At 48.8% G+C, this 21582-nt stretch overlaps 1 protein-coding gene across 2 annotated transcripts in view; it reads right to left on the bottom strand.

The window, feature by feature from the left end:
* The window catches only part of ABCB10 (ATP binding cassette subfamily B member 10), a 945933-nt gene that overhangs the window by 525223 nt on the left and 399128 nt on the right, over positions 1–21582 (bottom strand). For both annotated transcript variants that reach the window (XM_085611934.1, XM_085611935.1), the window contains exon 7: positions 13682–13777. In XM_085611934.1, the coding sequence (XP_085468060.1) occupies positions 13682–13777 (96 nt within the window). The remainder of the gene's footprint in view (positions 1–13681; positions 13778–21582) is intronic.

The following is a 21582-nucleotide window of genomic DNA, read 5'->3' as shown; positions in this document are numbered from 1 at the left end:
CTTCCCCCATTGACTCAAAGCTACCTTTGGCTGAGGCCAGTAGCCCCGAACTCTATAAACAGAAACTCAGGTCCAGATCTAAACTGTCGGACGATTTGATTGTTTAAGTCCTCTCCAAGGTGAAGCGGTTGAATCTGTCCCGACATGTACCCCTTAGGTCTGAATCATGTAGAGTCCAGAATCATAATGAAACGACATGCTTATTGTAAATTACTGCGTAACCACTGTATTGTGACTTTATTAATTTTGTCTTCCTTGAGTTTTTTAATAGTTACTGCAAGTATATTGTTGCATATGTATTATCCTGTTTCTAAACGTGTTTCCAATATAACTGATGAACATTCTTTTAGTGACCTACCGCCACATGAATTATCTTATAGACTTGCGCTGCGCAATAACACATTCATTAGTATGTTACATCATTCCCATCAGACTAGTAATGCGACCAATTGTTGGGTGTGTGGCCGACTCCCTCCCTATCAGAATAACAAAGGAGTTCTGCCTTTCTTTCCACATCCGTTCACACACAATGGCTCCTGTGGAGCATGGTTTAGTTTATTAAATTCCATAGACCCAGACACAGTAGTTTATCAACAACATTGGATATGGGGAAATCTGAATCTAGTTTTATTCAAAGTCTGTCACCCTAATAAGGAGGGTCACCCCAGTAGAACAGGAACTGATTTAGAAAATGAAGTGTATAAATTAGGTAATTTTACGCCTAATCTTATGATTCTGAATGTCAAATCCGAAGTTGAACTAATTCTGCCCACTATGTCAGTATTTCCAGTTAAGGGTGAATTATGTGTAAGAAAAGTTGGTTCCATACATATGGGCCATAGCCAATGCGTTACTACAGTAGAATATAGTGATCGAGGTAAATCTTCATTTAGAGCTTCTCGCCATTCTTACTTCATATGTGGTCAGACGGCATATATGCGTCTGCCTCTAGATTGGGATGGTACCTGTTACATCGCATTCCTTTTGCCACCTGTTTTCCTAGCTCCCCCTGATTATTATCGAAATGTTCATTTAGTACACAATAGAGAGCAAAGAGATCTCCCAGTTGTCGATTATACTGAGACGACATGGGACAAGTATGTAGATTTCAATAAAGGTATCTTTCCCTATATAGGTACTATATCAAATAGTAAGCTGATACGCAGACTCACCAAGACTCTTGAAGCTGTAGTAAACGAGACTATAGCCGCCCTAGGCAATCTGACAGAGGAACAATCAGTGATGAGAATTGTTGTTCTCCAGAATCGTCTTGTCCTTGACGTCATCCTGGCCGATAGGGGCGGAGCTTGCAGGGTCATCGGATCCAGCTGCTGTATATTCATACCAGAAAATTCGCCATCTGTATATAAAGCTATAACACGCCTTCATAAGATTGTAAGCCAGATACACGAGAATCCAGGCACTTGGACGTGGTCCGGGTGGTTTTGGAGTGTGATATCAGCCTGGGGATGGAGAGTTCTATCCTTCCTAGGTATTGGCCTTCTTATGCTCTTCAGTTGTTGTTTATGCCTGCAATGTGGACCAGCGATTTGTGGTATGTGTGCCACATCGTGTATTCCACATCAAGGTTTTCGTTCAAGATCCCGGAAGAAGAAAGAAGAAGAAATGATGCTCCATGAGCAAATCGAAGGAATGATGAAGATTGATGTCTCGTGAAGGGCAAGAAGGGGACAAGGAGGGAATGTGGAAATGTGGATTTTCCTGATCAGTTATGTCCCCTATCTTGGACCCCAACGGTTCTATATGCATGTTACAAGTACATGTATGTTCCCTCCAGTTCCAGTTTCTAAGACGCAAACATATGTGTGTCTACCGTCAACATGTTCTCTGTCAGATCCGCCATCAATGGGCTGGATATTCGATTCCTAAGTATGAAAGGCCACCGACTTTATATGGCTAAGTTACTTCATTTTTACAGTTCAGGCGAATAGGCCCGATTCTGCCCTCAAAGCCTTTCCCTGCTCTCTGTCTCTGACAGCTTCAGCTTGAGCTCGCATCTGTATCCATGAACTTTGTCCTACTCCCTGTGCAGCTAACGGTGCCTGCCTCGGCCAGTTTTCGCCTGTCTGCCAAGAAGTTGTATTTCACCTTCGAATTATCTATTTTGCTCTTCAGCCGATGCATTCCTGTCCAGTGATTTAGGTAAACATTTCCTTTAGCTCACAAGCAAGGGACTCAGCCTTTCCGTCCTCCTGCAAGTGATTCATAGCCCTGTTGCCATGGAAAGTTTTCTATCCCTCGCATCTCATATAGACACTTAGACGCTTGTACACGCACACAGTCAGTATAGAATAGATTCTGTCCGAGAGTCTCTTCCTTGTGGATAACATAGTTCTTTAAACATAGGATGTTAGATATGATTTGGGATTAGGTTGACTTGACCCCAGACTTCTCGTCTCCACATGTAGAGTTAAATGTCAAGTCCCCTTCACCCCCTAGTTGCACGTCAATTACACGTCATGCTGCCGCGCGCGCATCTATGCCAAGTATTATCTTATAGATCCACCTATGTCTGATAATTCTAACCAATCATGTTTCTTTTATTCCTTATTACGCCTAGTTTCGATTATGTCACTGTCACGTCATTTTTCTTATCAAATGTTACGCCTTCTACATTCGTTTCATTGTAATGTACTTATTATAAAAATACATGTCTGTTAATAAATTATTGTACTTCACTTCCTGAACCTTCGTGGTGACGGAACCTGAGGGCCGCGACTCGAGTTGGCCATTTTGAATGGAATAAAGCCCATTAGAAAACCTCTTATACCACGGATTCTGCCTCTTGTTATTTTGAGCTATTTACTTTAATTTAAGATTCCGCATGAAATTCAGTCCGGTAATATTTATTTTATTTACCACAACCCCCGAAATGTATCGGCAGCGGTTCCGGGACTGCCGAAAGATCCCAGGCACCACCTGGGTGGAATACGTAAACTTTTACAGCCAAGCGCTGGAAGGGTGGATCAAGGGCAGCAAGGTAACCACCTTCGAAGAACTGACCGACCTCATTGCCTGGGAACACTTGTCCACAAACTGTTTTGTAGAACTGCGCCAGCACCTGCTCGACAGCAAGCTCGCAGACCCGAGAAAGCTGGCCGTCGAGGCAGATCACTGGGTGAACACCCGGGTTCCCCCGGAACCCCGTAGGAGACTACCCCCGCAGCCATCAAGGACCTCCCCGTCAGAGGGGGGGGGGGGGGGGGGGAGTGGTTTGGAAATCAAGGGAAACAGAGGGAGTACCCATCCGGGCCCCCGCGTAGCCCCCCGAGGAACCCCACCCCCGGGGTTCCCAGCTCCTCCGCCAGGCAGTACCGCCTCCCCAGGTAGACAAGGACCCCGGGTGAATATCACATGTTTCCGCTGTCAACGGCTAGGGCATTACGCCAGCGACACTCAGTGCCCCATGGCCCAGAAACCCCCCACGACAGCTCCCCCAGCCCGACACATGGCCACCGTAACCCTAGGGGAGGAGTTTGAGGACCCCGAGGGATGGGAACCTGCAGCCATGGCCCTAGTCTCTCTAGGAGATCGAGATATGATTCCCGGGGCACCCCTACCCGCAAACACCAAGAAGTACCGCCAGCTCGCAAAGGTTAACGGCCACCCGGTGGAGGCCCTTCGTGACACCGGGGCGAGCATCACTGGTGCCACTTAGTCCAGGCGGACCAGATCATCCCAAATGTCTTTTGCCCTGTGATAGCTTCCGACAACACAGAGTTTGTGTAAGGTGGCCTTGGTACCATTCGAATGGGGGGGGTGGGGGGGGAGTAACCGGAACATTGGGGGTGGCTGTCTGAACCGCCCAACCTGTAGACTGCCTCCTGGGAAACGACCTGGAAAGTTCCCCCTGGGGACAGGTCGAGCACAAGACCCACCTCGGGATGATGGGTCTACAAGAATGGGTGTGCGCAACCACCCGATCCATGGTGGCCCGACTACCCCCCTGCGGGGGAGTCGAGGACGAAGCCCCCAGCACCACCTCCGTTGACACAGCCGGAGACGACCCCGTTGAACCTCACGACCTATCCCCAGGAGGAGAGCCCCTCGCCGACGACGGACTCGTCCAGCCCGACCACGCGCAGATCACGGAGTTAGGTGATCTGCCCGAGTTGGCCCAGTGGCGCCACGAAGGGGGCCCCTCCCGAGAGGAGTTCTGCCAAGAACAAGCGACCTGTCCTTCCCTGGTCGGACCCCGGCAGCAGGCTGAAGCCCAAGCCGCGGGCGACCAAACGGGAACCCACTTATTATATTGGGAGAATGACCTCCTGTACAGCGAACGGCGGTTTGCCGAGCTAGGGTCAGCCCGGGTGCTAGTGGTACCCCTACGCTTTCGAGACTTCCTCCTGGGCTTGGCCCATGATGTACCCCTGGCCGGCCACTTGGGCCAGGACAAGACCTACCACCGCCTAGTAACGCACTTTTATTCGCCCAAAATGCGAGCCCACGTAGAGGCCCACTGCAAGTCCTGCCCTACGTGCCAGGCCAGCGGTAAAAGTGGAGGGAAGCGCAAGGCTCCCCTCCAACCCTTCCCAGTCGTCAGTACTCCCTTCGAGCGGGTCGGAATTGACATTGTGGGGCCCCTGGATCCCAAGACCGCCCAGGGTCACCGCTTTATCCTCGTCCTAGTGGACCATGCCACACGATACCCGGAGGCCATCCCCCTCCGCACCGTCACGGCCCCCGTGGTGGGCCGGGCCTTAATGGGGATCTTCTACCAGGTAGAGTTCCCCCGAGAGGTCGTGAGCGACCGAGGCACCAATTTTATCTCCAAATATACGAGATCCCTGTGGCAACAATGTGGAGTATCTTATAAATTCACTACCCCTTACCATCCCCAAGGCAATGGCCTAGTGGAACGGTTTAACCGGACTCTGAAGGGAATGATCATGGGTCTCCAGGAGCCCCTGCGGCGTAAGTGGGACGTCCTTCTCCCCTGCCTCCTGTTCGCCTACAGGGAAGTCCCCCAGAAGTCCTTGGGGTTCAGTTCGTTTGAATTACTGTATGGGCACCCAGTCAGAGGTCCCCTGAGCCTGGTCAAAGAGGGATGGGAGACAGCACCCCGGGACCCACCGCAGGATGTGTTCCGGTACCTGTTGACTCTCAGGAACCAGACTCGGAAATTCCGAGAGCTGGCCGAGGCCAACCTCGAGGCGAGCCAGGAAGAAATGAAGCGCTGGTACGACCAGAATTCCACTCTGGTCGAGTTTCAGCCCGGCCAGCAGGTCTGGGTGATGGCCCCAGTGAAGCCGTGTGCCCTCCAAGACAAATGGACCGGGCCCTTCAAAGTGGTAGAACGAAAAAGTCAGGTGACATACGTGGTGGACGTCCAGTCCCCTCGGAACCCCCTTCGGATCCTCCACGTGAACCGTCTCAAGCCTCACTTCGTGCGGACGGAGTTGAGCTTGCTCCTGGCCACAGACGACGGGGCGGAAGAGGAAACAGAGCCTCTCCCTGACCTCCTGCGGGCCAAAGAAAAGGACGGCTCTGTGGAGGGTGTGATCCTCTCCCCCCTCCCTCACACCCCAACAACACAAGGACTGCCGCCGGCTCTTGGGCCAGTTCTCCGACCTGTTCTCCCTCGTCCCCAAGGTCACCGACTGGTGCGTCCACGAGGTGGACACCGGAGACAGCCCACCGGTACGGCACCGAGCCTACCGCGTCCCTGACCGAGTCCGGGCCTGCATCCAGGCGGAGGTCTCGAAGATGTTATCTCTAGGGGTGATCGAGCCCACAGACAGTCCTTGGGCCAGCCCGGTGGTACTAGTCCCGAAAGTAGCTGCCCCTGGTGTTGCCCCCGAACTACGGTTCTGCGTGGACTACCAGGGGCTCAATGCGGTCACCCGAGCCGACGCTCACCCTATCCCCCGCGCAGATAAGCTCATTGACCGCCTTGGGTCTGCTCATTTTCTCAGCACCTTCGATTTGACCTGCGGATACTGGCAAATTGCGCTCACAGAAGGCGCAAACGAGCGGTCCGCCTTCTCCACACCGGACGGGCACTATCGCTTCAGAGTGATGCCATTCGGGATGAAAAATGCCCCGGCCACCTTTCAGAGACTGGTGAATAGAGTCCTGGCCGGGCTGGAAGAGTTCAGCGCCGCCTATCTGGACGATTTTGCGGTATTCAGTTCCGAATGGGGTGAGCACCTCCGGCACCTCTGGAGGGTCTTGAGGGCCCTGCGCCAAGCCGGCCTCACAGTGAAAGCCAGCAAATGCCAGATTGGGCAAGGATCGGTGGTCTACCTGGGGCACCAGGTCGGCAGCGGGCAGGTCGCCCCCCTCCAACCTAAGATTGACGCCATCCTGGCCTGGGAACCACCAACCACCCAAACCGAAGTCCGCGCCTTTCTGGGCCTCACTGGTTACTACCGGAGGTTCATCCAAGGTTACGGCAGCCTCGTAGCACCCCTCACGGAGCTCACATCCAAAAGACAACCTAAAAAGGTGCAGTGGACCCCTGCCTGCCAGGAGGCGTTCGACGCACTGAAACTCACCATGTGTACAGCCCCTGTGCTCCAAGCCCCCGATTACTCCAAAGAGTTTGTGGTGCAAACGGATGCTTCCGAGCATGGCATTGGAGCAGTCCTATCCCAGCTAAATGAGAAGGGCCTGGATCAGCCCGTGGCCTTCATTAGCCGAAGGTTACTGCCCCGAGAGCAACGATGGCGCACCATTGAACACGAGGCGTTCGCCGTAGTCTGGGCTCTAAAGAAACTGCGACCCTACCTCTTCGGAACCCACTTCCGAGTCCAGACGGATCATCGACCTTTACGGTGGCTCATGCAGATGAGGGGAGTGAACCCCAAACTGCTAGGATGGTCAATCTCCCTTCAGGGGATGGACTTCACAGTAGAGCATCGCCCTGGCACCGACCACGCTAACGCTGACGGCCTCTCCAGATTCTTCCGCCTCAGCGAAGAGAACCCCCAAGAGGATGGGTAGTTCTCTCCAGCCTTCAGCTGGGGGGGGGACGCATGTTGGACCCGGCCTCGTGGCATGGCCCATCCCGACCCGTAGCGACACCAGACTGACCTCTACACCCCACACGACCCAGATTAACGTAGCCTACCCGACCCAGTCCGCACCTTGTCCCCCACAGAACCCGGGGCTACCCACGTCCTTCCCTCCATCTTCCCGACACCGGGCACCCTTCCCCCTCCATCGGCCTCGCGGCCTCCAGTGACCCGGCCCCGCAACCCAGATGGCCGCCCTCAACCCAAGCGCAACCCCGGCCTAGTCGCGCCATGCCGGCTGGGGAGAGAGAGAGAGCTTCTGGTGAGCAGGAGAGGGAGGAGTAGTTTCACTCACACCTGGCCTCCTCTCAAGAGATAGTTTTGATCGCCCCTCCGGCCACCCCGAGGGCTGGCTCCACGCCTGCTGCGTGTTTGGGATCCCTCCAGACCCTGCTTTGAAAGGATCAAAGGGCCGCGTGGCAGGAATCCCCAACAAACGACCCCCAGGCGCTAAGACCCCTGCCCGTGAGAACTCCGGACATCAAAGAGGAGTCGACCTATAACAAGGGGCGCTCTGGGACCCTCGGGAGTTGAATCCTGGAACGAAACGAGCCCTGCTGACATGGTCGCGGCTGAAAGAACATCCTCCCAAAGTCCGACGGAACTCTTGGAACCTCGGTGGGCCCTGCAGACAGCGTCGCGGCTCCACCTGGCAGAGACGGACTTCTGCCTAAAAACATCCGAGCCCTGCTGACGTGGTCGCGGCTCCCCTTGCACCCTTGAGAACTCTGAGCCCTGCTGATCGACTCGCGGCTCCTGGAAGATTGTCCGACCTCCAACACCCTTACTCGAACCCTGCAGACTTGGTCGCAACTCAAGAGACATTCTGGTCCGGCTGGACCCCAAAGATCGTATCGTATCCCCCGGCTCGATGATTGAGAGCCCTGCGCCGGATACGCACCCGCATTGACCCAGATCCTAAGACTGTCCCGCTACCCCTACCCCAACCGAGACTTTGTGAGCCATTGCTCTACTTGTACAGACCCCTCTGCGGATCATAAAGGTCCTGATATTTCTAGATAAATAATACGTACTTCAGAATCCATGGTGTGGTGTCTCTGTGTTGCATGGTGCTAAATCAGCGTGTACGATCTTGGGTACGGGACCCAGCCCTGAGGGGGTCTCCTGCCAGTGCTCGGCTACCTCTCCCGGGAAAGGTGGGTCGCAGGGTGGTCAGGTACATATTCTGTCCTTCCCTGAGGCTGGCCCTTCTAACAGTGACCCTTGGCTAGTATTCCTCACAATAAACAGGCATAAAAGTGGTACCCTGACCTCAGATCAAGTCTGCACTGGAGAAATAACTGAAGAAGTACTGCCTTGTTGTTCCCTGGAGCGAGCAAAGAGAGGCTCATCAAAGACTAGACTGCATCTGCTGCACATTTGTCTACACAGAAACGACTGGGACTGTGGTGTCCCGCTCTATCGGAATTTCGTACCCGAGGCCCAAACAGAGCAGATGACTCCAAGAATCAGTTGGCTGACTCCCTATTACAGGGCCATAAAAGCTGAAGAAACCTGCTTTGGGGAGTAGGTACCCAAGAACGCTTGATAGCCACTGTTTGCCCAGCTGCAGCCTGGGAAACTGAGACCTGACCCTCAAACGTTGCACCAGTCTCTGCTGGATGGGAGAGAGCCGTTGGAGTGCAGATCGTTCGCCCAGCACGGAATTTACTGCAAGTTAAAAGGAACAGCTTATTTTGCTGTAACCAGAGACCAGTGGAAACTGGCTGTTGGCTTGAGTTCACTTGGACTTCGAGAGACGTCAACTGCTGAGACTAAAGTTGGGCCATCGTGTTTGCGGACCAAGGCTGGCCACAAATAAACCGCCGACACCGGCTCAGTATGTTTGAGCATCTTCAGCAAAAAGAACTATTGATGGACAGAATGCAGAACAATGTCATACATTCACCCCAGTACAGAGATCTGGGACTAAATCCATCGTTTTTTTACTCACCATGCCATTCCAGTTTGGACCCAGTCATATGCAAATCAGTCTTGACCCTGTGCCCAATGGGAACAGTCCAGCCCGGACTGCCAAGCCAGGTCCTCCCTGGACTGGAAACAAGCATCCTAGGACCGGTTTTGGGGTTTCACCCCTCTTCAGCCAGGATAGCTTGATTCCAGTGGCATGGAGAGCACGGGACTCACGTCTGAGCATACCCATCCCATTCAGGGTGACAAATGCAAAAAGAACTATTGATGGACAGATGCAGAACAATGTCATACATTCACCCCAGTACAGAGATCTGGGCCTAAATCCATCTTTTGTTGCTCACCATGCCATTCCAGTTTGGACCCAGCCATATGCAAATCAGTCTTGACCCTGTGCCCAATGGGTACAGTCCAGCCCGAACTGCCAAGCCAGGTACTCCCTGGACTGGAAACAAGCATCCTAGGACCGATCCGAAACCGGTCCTAGGATGCTTGTTTCCGGTCCAGGGAGGACCTGGCTTGGCAGTTCGGGCTGGACTGTTCCCATGAGGTGATTGCCTCCTTTGCAAGTTAACTGTTCAACTGAACTTTATTGGTCACTCTGACTGGCACCTTGTTGGATTTGGTTATCACGAGTGCCCTCATAGCTTTCATGTTACAGGTTGTGGCTATCCCCAAACCACGAGCTGCAGTAAAATACAATGATTTTATTGCACTAAGTTAAAAGCCGTTATTTTGTGCTTTATTTTATAATTCATATCTCCAGAACCCTCCAGAGGATTTTTTTTCACTGAGTTGTAAATTGAAAGATGAAAATACTTGGAGAGGAGTTGGCCTGGGGAACCGGGTTCAAGTCTCGGCAAGGACGCTGAACATCCTGTGATTCTGGGCAAATCACTTAATCTCCCCGTGCCTAACAAAAAATGAATGTGTACTCATGTAATGCAACTTGTGCTATGTAAAGCGCTCTGATACCCGATACCGGGTCAAGTTTGTGCTATATAAAACTCGGGTTAAAAAAAAAAACATTGTTGTGTTTTTTAGATTGATGTTTTTAATGTGTTGGGGTTTCTTCTTATTCAAATGTTTTGGTTGGTACTTCTTAATACTTTGCACTTGTTCCTTTGATAAAGCCTGTCTGCTCTGAGCAACAGCTACCCAGGTCTGAACTAAGGTTGAATGGTGACTTAATTACACAGTGGGTTGCGCAACCACACCATATAATAACCACAGGGTCAAGATAACAGAGTTCTATGTGTTCTAAATTAATCTAGAAAACGTATCAGGTCTCCAATTATGTTGTTTTATCACAAATGGAAATGAGCAAAGAAGTGCAATGCGATCCAATGCAAGAAATTCCCAGGTTGGCCAGTAATAAATAACCACAAATTGGAGGAAGCGAGTCCTTCACCCTCCTGGCACCATTGTACACTGCACCACTCACAGCTACACTCTGGATTATAACATTGTTCAGCTTTATAAAGTTTTTAAAGAAAAAGAAAGGAAGCTTGCTTTAAATTGCTTTTAAGCTTTAAATTCTGTTTAAATCAAAAGCTTTGTGTTCTTGTTTGTAAAGAACCAAGTTTCAGACAGAACATATTCTTTGAAACCATACAGTGTCTCCAAAGACATTTCTTTCTTCCACGGAGCAGGTACTCTAGTGACAGAGAGCGAAAGGGTTTCATTCTTACCATTGTTGATGTCAATCATTTTCTGATTTGAAAGCTTTGCTCAGTTTCCATTTTTCCACTGTTGCATAACGTTTTGTCTGGTTGTTGCGCTAGAACAAACAGTTCATCACTTCCATTGTCTTAGAAAATGAAAAAATAGGGATGAGCACTTAAATGCCTCAAACAAAATACAGAGCGAGAACACTGTAATCCCATCCAATGCTTTGTCCTCTGACCAAGATAGGATTACAAAAACACTTGCTATATTTTGAGTGTGCAGGAATGGAACACACAAGGTGAAGGAAAGAATACTTACAAATAGTCCAATCTACTGGAAAACCACTGGTGACCGCTGTGGGTAGAGGTCCAACCTATCATTCACCCACTGTGCCATTCTAAACACAGGGCTGTCTGATCTCAAGCACTGAAAAAGCCAACAGGTCTAATCTTTGGGACTTATTGACTTTGCCAGTGGTTTTTAGCCAAGCTGTAAAGCATCCACAATGCTGTTAAGCATGAATAAATAAAAAAAACAAAAGGTGCTATGATGGCTGCCGCTTAATTTTGTAGGCGCAAAAACATTTTTTTTAAAGCATGGGCGGGGACAACAATACAGAGGGGGCGAGTGAAGGAAGCATCACAGAGGAGGCAGGTGGGGAACAAAATGGAGGGCGGGAAGCAACTCAGGGTGTGTGATGGAGGGAAGTAAGATGGAGGGTAGGAGTGGGGAGAGAAAGAACTAGCACCGTGGATTGGGTGGGAGAGAAGTGCACAGGCTAGAAAGCAACACAGGGTGGAGAAGTATACACGAGTGAGAACAACATGGACAGTAAGGTGAAGCACACAGGCAACAAAAAGCAGCCAGGAGTGCAGCTGGTGAGACAAGTACACACGGTGACAGCAGGTAGACACATGCACTCTCGTGGAGTGCTTAACCCAAAAAGAAAAATGTAGCACGTAATGGAAGGGCACAAGTAATACTGCATAACAGGGACAAAAATGAGAAGAAGAACGAAACCCCAAACAAGCTAACAAATCAAAAGCAAGCAAATGAGTGACAGTAAAGCCAACCAATGGTAAGCAATGGGCGAGCGCCAAGACTAATGCAGCCTGACAACAGATCTTTGGGCAGCAGACAGTGTTTGCTGTCAGGTAGGCTAAACCTAATCAGTACTGACCTTGTTCCTCATGGGAACAGTCCATCCTGAAGTGCCTCTCCAGAAGGCAAGCTAAGCAGACCTAGACCAGTTCCTACCTAATACGGCCTCAAAAATTAGGTACTGCTTAGAAAATATCACACAGCGTACCTCGGCCCTTGTCTAGGCATTTCTTTGGCCAATTAGGGCATTACTGTGCAGGAAGAGAGGCCAGTCGAGTAAAAAATAATGTTTAGGAATGATTTCTCTATAGGTAAAAGTGTAGGAACTGTATTTACAAAACGAAAAAAGCTTGGGACAGCCATGAAAAATAATACCCGTCTGCTTCGACCCCCACTTAGACCAAACTCAGTCCAATTCTGTGGATATCACTTACCCGTGTAGCCTATCTCTACTTTTAAGAAGAAATAACTACAATTAACAACTATCGATGAAAGGACTGCCAATACAGTGGCACAGGGATGATGCACGTCTGAAATGTTAATGGCCTTGCTCACATTACGTGTGGGTGTAGTCCAGGACTTAAAACAGAATTGCAGCAATCACTACAGACTGCACTTTCGAAAGCATAGGTTGTTGTGCATAACTTTGGTTGAAGTAAAGATCAGGAGTGGGGTAAATGATGTTGTAACTGAGCGCTTAAGTTGCATTCAATGTATAGATAAGCTAGGTGCCTCCGTAACACCCAATCCATGGTGTCATACATCGGTGTATGACACAAAAAAAAAGAAGAAAACATGTCACCTAAACATGGTGGCATATACTTGCAATAAACACTTAAATGAAAAAAAATAACCAATGCAAATTATTTCAATATAACACTAACGGTTCTGTCGAAGTGTAATTAAACATATATAAAAACCTTTTTTAGTTTTAATGCACTTCAAAAGAAAATCTGATTCTTACTGGTGCAAAAAATGTACTATTGTATTTTAATTTTTGTAACCTGAAGACATACGGATTAGTTAAAAAAAACTGAAGGAAAAAAACATCACTGGGTAAGTAAACTACTGGCCTGCCAGCTCTAGCGCTGAAGAGCACTAATTTTTAAGAGGAGATGGAAATGCGACCAAGCAAAATGCTTTCAATCACAGTGCAAGATAGTATAAGGATAAAGGGAGCTGAACAACTGCCCAGTGCTGTATGTTACGGTGGGTGATGTACTATAAGTATGTCTTTTTTTATTTCTTATTTTTTTTTACATGAGGCTGGTGATACAACTAAAGTTGGCCCTATTCCAGACCTAACAACACCTTCCTCCAATTCTTAACCTCTTCAATGCCCATGACGAGATAGTCTCGTCATGGAGCACGGTTGCGCTGTGCCCATGACGAGACTATCTCGTCATGGACCCCGCCCGCTAATGAAAGGCCCGGCACAGGAGGGGGAAAGGGCGGGGCACTGAAGGGGTTAAAGAGCCTCTAATTAACAAGTAAAATCACAACCTAACCACAATTCGACAGAGTACAGCTTCTAAAGTAAAATTGAATTCACAATTTTGCAGGCTCAAATCAAGAAAACCAGGTGTGCAGTTACTGGGGCCACATCATGCGTATTGGGTACTTTTAGATGCTGAAGCAATAGCGATGATATCAAAGTTATTTTTCAGTCTGCTTTAGCTATAATTAAAAAAACACGATCTACAAAAGCAATGCTATTGTGCTTGACAAGATGGCCACAATTCAATATCGTAAGAATGTGTTCAACCAGACAGCCTAATTTTCTACTTGAACCAAGATGAGAACAGGGTTCAATATAAACAGCCCTGGCATCATGACTGAGAAAATGCGGGCTTCCCCATCGTGCCTGAAATGGTGACACACCTCAACAATAAACAGAAAATAAGCATTCGGAATAGAAGTACATTCAAAGCTTGAAAACCCACCATTAAATGGCAACACTGGCTTTCGGTCGAGAAGTTCCCAGAGACGTGATCCTGCCCCAAGACCTTTCATCAGCTCAGAATAGAAAGAGCTCATACCTGAAATAAAACAAAAATAATTCAAAAGCGTGGCTAGCAAAATTTTCAACTAAAGCTGCAACAGATTATTTGACAGTCCCATCTATCAATATCTACATTTTTATCCAAAGCTGAAGACCCAGGAAACTACGTTGAATACCCCCGCTGAAAAAATTCCGACATGCTGATCCATGAGCACCAGCGTCTGTGCGTGTGGCCAGTGTAGTTTCACGGATACTTTATGTAAATAATCCTGGTCACAGGAACACTAATAGCAGCCAGATTCTGGGTGGGACAGAAAAGAGGGTATTTGGAAGCAGTATCACAGCTGCTTTGTTAAACAAACTACATAAAGTTAATCAATGATCTGGTCAGCGAGGAGTTTAAAATGCAGAATTTTAACCGAATATTCTCATTTAAAAACAATAATTAATTCAGAATGCCAGGCTGCAGTGAAGCAGCCGTGGGGCTCACATGTGTCAATTCCCTTTCTTCTATCTCTGTCTGATTTGCTTGGCTAAGTGTTTTTTTTTTGTAGACCAAATTAAAAACAGCCTAAGCTGTTTTTCGTCCGGACCCGATGTTTCCAATATCCATAGAGAGGTTTTCGGGACAGACTCTCACCCACGACTAGATAGCTTCGTTGTCTACTACAGTGCCAAGTCACTTACCTTCGGTAACGCCTTATCTGGTAGAGACACGATCTAGCCGCAAATTCCTTACCTTTGAACTTCCAGCCATCAGGCTGGATCAGGAAGATTTTTGATAGCAGTACCCCTGCATGCTGATAGGTGGTGGCGGTCGACTATGCACGAAGTCGTAGGAGTGGGGTTCATCTTCATCATGACGTCTGTGTTGTTTATATAGGCCCCGCCTCGGCGCACTGACGTCAGTACTTTTCATGACTTTCCACGCCAGAAGCGCGGAGAAATGAAGTGACTGACGATGGTGTGTTAAAAACAACTAGGGCCCTGAAGGGAAACAGCCCTGACAGTAAAACTAATCCGCAGTGCGGGGAGTATGGGTGGGTCAGTAAGGAATCCGCGAGTAGATCATGTCTCTATCAGAAAAGGCGTTACCGCAGGTAAATAACTTGTCTATCTGATAGAGACATCAATACCATCCCGGAGGAGGGACTTCAATGAAGCTTCAAACCAAGAAGTCCTGCAGAATAGAACGGCCAAAAAAGCCCTCTCTGCAAGCCTAGTTATCTAGGCAATAATGCTTGGCGAACGTATGCAGAGATGCCCACGTGGCTGCCTGGCAAATGTTACAGATCACAACACCACGCTGAAGTGCCTTTGTGGCTGCCTTTGCCCTGGTAGAATTGGCCCTAAGGCCTTCAGTAGACTGTTTCTTCGGCAAGGCATAACATATTTTAATGCAGAGGATAACCCAACGTGATAAGGTCCTCTTCTGAACAGCATACCCTATGAAAATCTGATTGTCCACCCGGGACATTTTAGTGTGGTCAAGGTAGAACAACAATGCTCTTTTTAGGTCCAGAAGGTGGAGACACTCTTCTTTTTTCGGTGTTACTAACTTAGGCAGGAAGGAAGCCCTAGTGAGGAGCACTACTTTGTCTGGAAAGACAGTCCGGTAAGGAGGCTGAGGTAACAGAGCCTGCAGTTTGATCACCCTACTGGAAGAAGTTATTGCCACTAAAAAAGGCTGTGTGAGCAGCAGGAGGGGACAGTTATATAATGGTTCAAACGTTGTGCACATCAAGAAAGTAAGAACCAAATTAAGGTCCCGCTGGGGCATAATAAAAGGTGAAGGGTGAAACAAGTGAGCGAGCCCCTTCAGAAATCTCTGTACAAGAGGTGATTTAAAAAGCGATGGTTGGTCTGGCAAACTAAGAAAAGCAGACAGGGCCGAAAGATAGCTGTAGGAAACTGGCTCTATATACACTACACCAAAATGCGGTATAGTGTGTATAGAGTCCAGGTGACCCCAGAGGTAGGCAGAGGTTAAAGTTAGATAGAACCTTACTCTCTATTTGTGGTAGAGTGGTCGAGCAGTAAGGCAGTATCAGAGGACAGTGTTAAGCATTTGATGTACACACTCAGCAAATGAATTCACACACTCAAGAACTGAATTCTAGGCCAACTGTTTTTGTATTAAAAAATACACTGTTTTATTTTAGAACCAAGCAAGCCTGGTCCAGGTAAGCATAAAAAACTTTACAGGAATAAGTTGCTGATTGTAGAACAGTTTGAAAATGTAATGGGAATTGTAGTTTGTTTGATTTACAGGGTATGCAGTAGGTTGCAACACTTAGCAAATACAGTACATTGGAATGAAAAGGCTTTTTCTGTAAATTGCAGGTAAGTTACTTTGTATGTTACTTTCCCTACTCAGTGCTGGATGCCTGGATTCAGCACTGGGACATTTCCTGCAAACAGGTAAGTAAATACGTTTTGGTTATTTGTACAATTTTTAAAGAATATTTTTAGATTTCAAAACGCCACACTTGGAAACTTTTTGGAAGAAATTGTCAAGGAAAAACAGGTTATCGGTTCACAGGTAAGTAATCGTCTGTGGGAGTTAAGGTTCTAGGGTTAGACTCATGGGTCCCCCAGGGTCAGTGATGCACTTTAGTTTCCCTCTCAGCGGCACTAGGGCGGCCGGATGCAGAGTGTTAAGGCCCAATTTTATTCTATGGAGGATAGGGGGCCTCCGGTTGGTGGCTGCTGGCAATCCGGCCACACGACTGTGGGAGCAAATCTCCTAGGGTTTAGGTCAGGGCAATTAGGGAACCAAATTAGCACCAAAGGTGCACCCTTAGCGGTACTAGGGCGTCCGGGTGCAGGGTGCTGTTTTGAGGTCAAGTGCCCTGTTTTCAATGGAGAAACTCTGGTTTGCAAAAGCATTGCAGGCAGGGAGACGAAGGACTTCTGAGTGCGACCACCACTTTGAGAGTTAAGTTGGGAAGTTAAGGGTTGGTTAAGCACCTTTGGTTTGGGTACACAAGTCCGCGGGGCGTCTGGTGCAGGGGTGCCTTTTGGGGTCGGATCTTCTTACCAGCTCCGGGTCGCGGTCAGGGGATCCTTCTGGATTTAGGCTGCAGGCATCGGATGGAGGCTTGAGGCAGGTCTGGGGTCGCTGGATCACCGGGGGGACTTCCTCGTTGTGTTTTTCCACTCTAGCTCGGGCCGGGTTCGGCGGGTGCAGAGTGGGCTGGATTCGCGGTATCCGACCGGAGCCAGAAGCTTCAGTTTGAACAAATCCGATGTTCACGGGAGAAGCAGTCTTGGAAGTGAAGGCAGGCAGGTCCTCCAGGGTTTTATGTTGCTGGCTGAAGGACACACAGGGATTTCACAGGAGCAGGTTCGAGGGGAGACAGCCCGGTAGGGCTGGGGCCAAGTCAGTGGGCGTCTTCTTGTTAGCTGGTTGCACGGCTGTTCGGTCCTTCTTTTCTTCTTGTTGTCAGGCTGGAACTGAGGAAGCAAGGTTCAGGGTTAGGGGCGTTACAAGTAGGTAAGGGCAGGGACCAATGGGTCCCTTCCCTGGTGTGGGTACACCCCCTATCCTACCACCCTCCAGTGGGAGGGGGGCAGGAGCCTTTCACTGGATGGCTAGGTCCCCCCATCCTCAAGATGGCAGGGATTCAGAGTTGTGCTTCACCTCGCCTCAAGTTGGCAGAGGTGGGCACACCTCTTTCCCTCACTTGTTTTTCCCGCCGCTTCTCCCGCACAAAGCAGAGGGTAGAACCAGTGGGGACCAGTTGCTGAAAGCAGCAAATGGTCTGGGGAGGCTCACAAAGGCGGCATGACTTTGAAGCTTCCCATTCGTGAACCCTGCTTATTGCCTTATTACTTTTAATAAAACTCTAGTAGTGTTTTTTTTTAAATTGCACATTTGCACTGTGTGTCCTACCTGCTGCGGACTATTCTCCCTGACTATATAAATTGGCATGCTGATGCGACCGGGCAGCGGACGTGCGCCAAAGGCGCACCTAAGGCAAGCCAGTCTGCGTCCCGTCCATGCACAGCGCCAGAACCTCTACCTGTCTGAATTCTGTGGGGACAAACATCATGTGCTATTCCAGGTCTCAGCTCCTGGACCTGAAGCCAGCCGGTAAGTCCTCTGGCTGTCTGTCTCATGTTTAATACGAGACAAGGGTCTTCCTCAATCACCTGCCCCAATTGTAACTCCTCACTGCCTCGGCTCAGCTACCAGCCTATTAAATCTACCAATGTAGAAGTTATGAAAATTATGGAGAATAACTCAAAGAGGATCAAATGTCTGTTGCTTAATGCTAGGTCCTTGGTGAAGCACAGTGTTGAGTGCCCCTCGCTTATCAAGGGAGAGAATGTTCAACTCACCTTCATCACCGAAGCCTGGACCGACGAAAGTTCAGGCCCAGATATTGTAACAGCCACTCCGCCAGGGTATCTCTGCCACTACCTCAACAAGCCAATAAAGAGAGGGGGGGGTTTAGCCATAATTTATCACACCTCATTAAAAGCAGCCTTCACACAGCCTCAAACGTGGCCTGTGAGGCTCTCTCCTTTAGTTTCAGTCTATCTTACCATCACACATTCAAGGGGATCTTAATGTACAGACCCTTGGGACCTAGGAGCACTTTTCCTAATTCCATTGGGAATCTGCTGGAAGAGGGGCTGTGTACAGATTCCTTTACAATCCTGAGAGATTTCAATTACCACCTGGAGTTATTAAATGACCCTGACATGGTGGCCCTCATAGATCTGATGAGGAGTGCTGACCTAAATCAGCAGGTGACGGATTCCACGCACTTGGCAGGTCACACTCTTGATGGAATTTTCTCAAACCACCCCCAACTGTGCTTCACGGGCTCATTGCCTTTGACGTGGACTGACCACGCGGGTATTGGATTTGAGATAACCCTGGACAACTATACTAGGACACAGAAAGGCTCCAAGACTGAGATCAAAAGTAGAGACTGGAATAAAATTGAGAGTACGGACCTTCAAGTCACACTTACGGCATCTGCTGGTCAGTTACCCTCAGGACTAGAGGAGGCGGTCACACATTTCACATCAAGGGTGGAGTCAGCCTGCAATCTACTAACCCCGGTTAAAACATTATGCCCAAGAAGATCCCACCCCACAGCCCCCTGGTACTCAGAAGAACCGAGGAGGCAAGAACTCTCCTGCAAGTCCCTTGAGCGGAGCTGGAGGAAAGAATAGAAGGATGAGGATAAAAAAAGAGTTATAGACAAAGTCTTGCCATTTATAAGCAACTTATATTCGAAGCAAAGAAAAAGTTTTTCACGAATCGAATTAACGCTGCAAAAAACTCTATCAAAGAACTTTTCAAAACTATTTCTAGTCTGGCTTCTCCCAGCACGACAAAAGTGGAAACAAGTCAGGAACTTTGTGAAGACACCGTCAGGTTCATCTTGAACAAGGTAGAGCTCTCCGCAAGATCACGCTCCCCCTATGACCCTTGTCCAGTGTCAGTTATTAAACAGGCTCCGGTTCTCATAGCCTTCATTCTCACGCCGCTGTTTAATACTATGTTTGAAGCAAGATATTTCCCTAGGCCATGGAAATTGGCCTTGATATTGCCTCTGCTAAAAAAGCCTAATTTGGACACAAAGGAACCTAATAATTTCCGGCCCATATCACGCCTCCCACTACCTGCAAAAATGGTCGAGAAAACCATGAACATGCAGCTTAGCACTTTCCTACGTGAAAACAACGTTTTAGACCCTACTCAATATGGGTTTAGAGAGGGGCATACCACAGAAACCGCCCTGCTAAAGTCGACGGAGGAGATAAGGGAGGCTGTAGACAGGGGAGGCAAGGCAGGTTTAATTATGCTGGACCTGTCCGCAGCCTTCGATGCGGTCTACCACGATGTACTAATGGACAGCCGGCTGGCATGCGGCGTTAAAGGCAAAGCATATGAACTCTTGAAATCCTTTCTGACGGACAGATAAACTGTGGCTCTGGCTAATTTCCAATCTAAACCTTTCATGTTGCCATGTGGAGTGCCTCAGGGGTCCTCCCTCAGACCTTTTTAATGTATATGTCTCCTCCTTGGCGACTCTGATTAGGTCATTTGGTTTCAGCCTTACATCATATGCAGGAGACACGCAAATTGTGCTGGATCTACAGCCCGGTCAGACAACCGGAATTTACATCAGATTCCACAATTGCATTGCAGCTATAGGGAGCTGGATGACACAAAATTGCCTAAAACTAAATTCAGGAAAGACCGAGGTCATCCTGTTCGGGAACGATCCTAACTTCTGGACCCCAAAGTGGTGGCCAGATGATATGGGGACTCTTCCAACCCCCGTTAGGAAGGTGAAAAACCTAGGAGCCATCATTGATGAAAAACTTAACTTTGGCGATCAAGTCAACGCAGTGGCATCTTCCACCTCTTTGAATGCTTAAGAAACTACTTCCCTTCCTGCCGGCTAATAGCCAGCAGACTGTAGTTACGGCACTTATGTCCAGGCTTGATTATTGCAACAGCCTGTATCTAAACTTGCAAGAACGTTTTTTGAATAAATTGCAATTGCCGCAAAATGCAGCAGCTCGGCTGCTCACAGGTACTCCCAAATCTGCCTCCATCTCTAAGGAAATTAAAAAACTACACTGGCTGCAGATCAGGAAACGGGTGCATTTTAAAGCACTTTGTACCGCCTATAAGGCACTACATGGTATTGGCCCAGACTTCTTGAAACAACAAATGCAGTGGTACATACCTAGAAGAACCCTACGTTCCGGAGGAGCCAAACTGATGATAGTGCCACCCATTAAAAAGGCCTCTTGGGGGGGAAGAAGCTTTTTGGTGTGCGCTGCCAAGGCCTGGCATGATCTTCCGCCTTATTTGAGAAAAGCCCCTTACCTCCACACTTTTAGGAGAGGATTGAAAACTTGGCTTTTTACACTTTAACCCTGTATCTCCTGTCCTAGAACTCCTGTCTCAATGTCTCAAAGAATTAGTGGTCAGAGCCAGGACACCTTCGGGTAATTGCATGCTTTAGAAATTACTATAACATAACATCCTGGGGGAGGAGGTTTGGCACCGCGTCCCAGGATGTACATTGTTTCAGGCCCCCCGAGAGCAGCAGGTTCTCGACCCAGGGCTCCAGAAACATGTCTGTTTGTGGCAGCCTACTCAGCCACTCAGGTCACTAGAAGTTGGTCGAGTTTCGGGGGCATCTCTAAGATGCCCTCTGTTATGCATTTTACATTAAATCCCACACTGGCATGAGTGTGGGTTCAATGTGCTGAGAAGTTTGATACCAAACATCCCAGTCTTCAGTGTAGCCATTGTGGTGTTATGGAGTTCGTAATGACAAACCCCCAGCGCCATATACTCTTAATGGCAGCACTGCACTTACAGTGCCCAGGAATGGACCTGGGCACTGTAGGGGTACAGGGCTCATGTATCTGTACCCTCACCACTGGCATAGGCCACCCAGCTAGAAGGGTGACAGATGTATGCTAGGGCAGTGGTTTGTGGGCTTGGCACACAGGGATGTGTGCCGTGTCGACTCTTCACTTTGTTCTGCACCAAGACACGCAGCCTGCAAAGGCAGTGTGTGAGTGTCAGGGTACAGGACCTCTAAGGGTGGCACAGTAAGTGCTGCAGCTCTTAGAGGCCTTCTCTGGTCACAGTGCCCTGGGTACCTATGGTACCATTTACCAGGGGCTGACATGTGGCCAGAGATGCCAGTTAGGTTTAGGCTTCAATGCAGTTTTTAGCCCTTCATGGTGCCCAGAGCAGAGCCTTGCTGGGCCAGAGATAGAATGAATAAAAGAATGTCTGAGAGGGAAGCACTTAAGGGGTCAACAGACCACTCCGTACAATATTTTCAAAAT

This window comes from Triturus cristatus, chromosome 6, assembly GCF_964204655.1.
Source record: "Triturus cristatus chromosome 6, aTriCri1.1, whole genome shotgun sequence".
In the NCBI taxonomy this organism is placed as follows: domain Eukaryota; kingdom Metazoa; phylum Chordata; class Amphibia; order Caudata; family Salamandridae; genus Triturus; species Triturus cristatus.
Note: the sequence above shows the minus strand (reverse complement) of the source record. Positions and strands in the feature narration are given on the sequence as shown.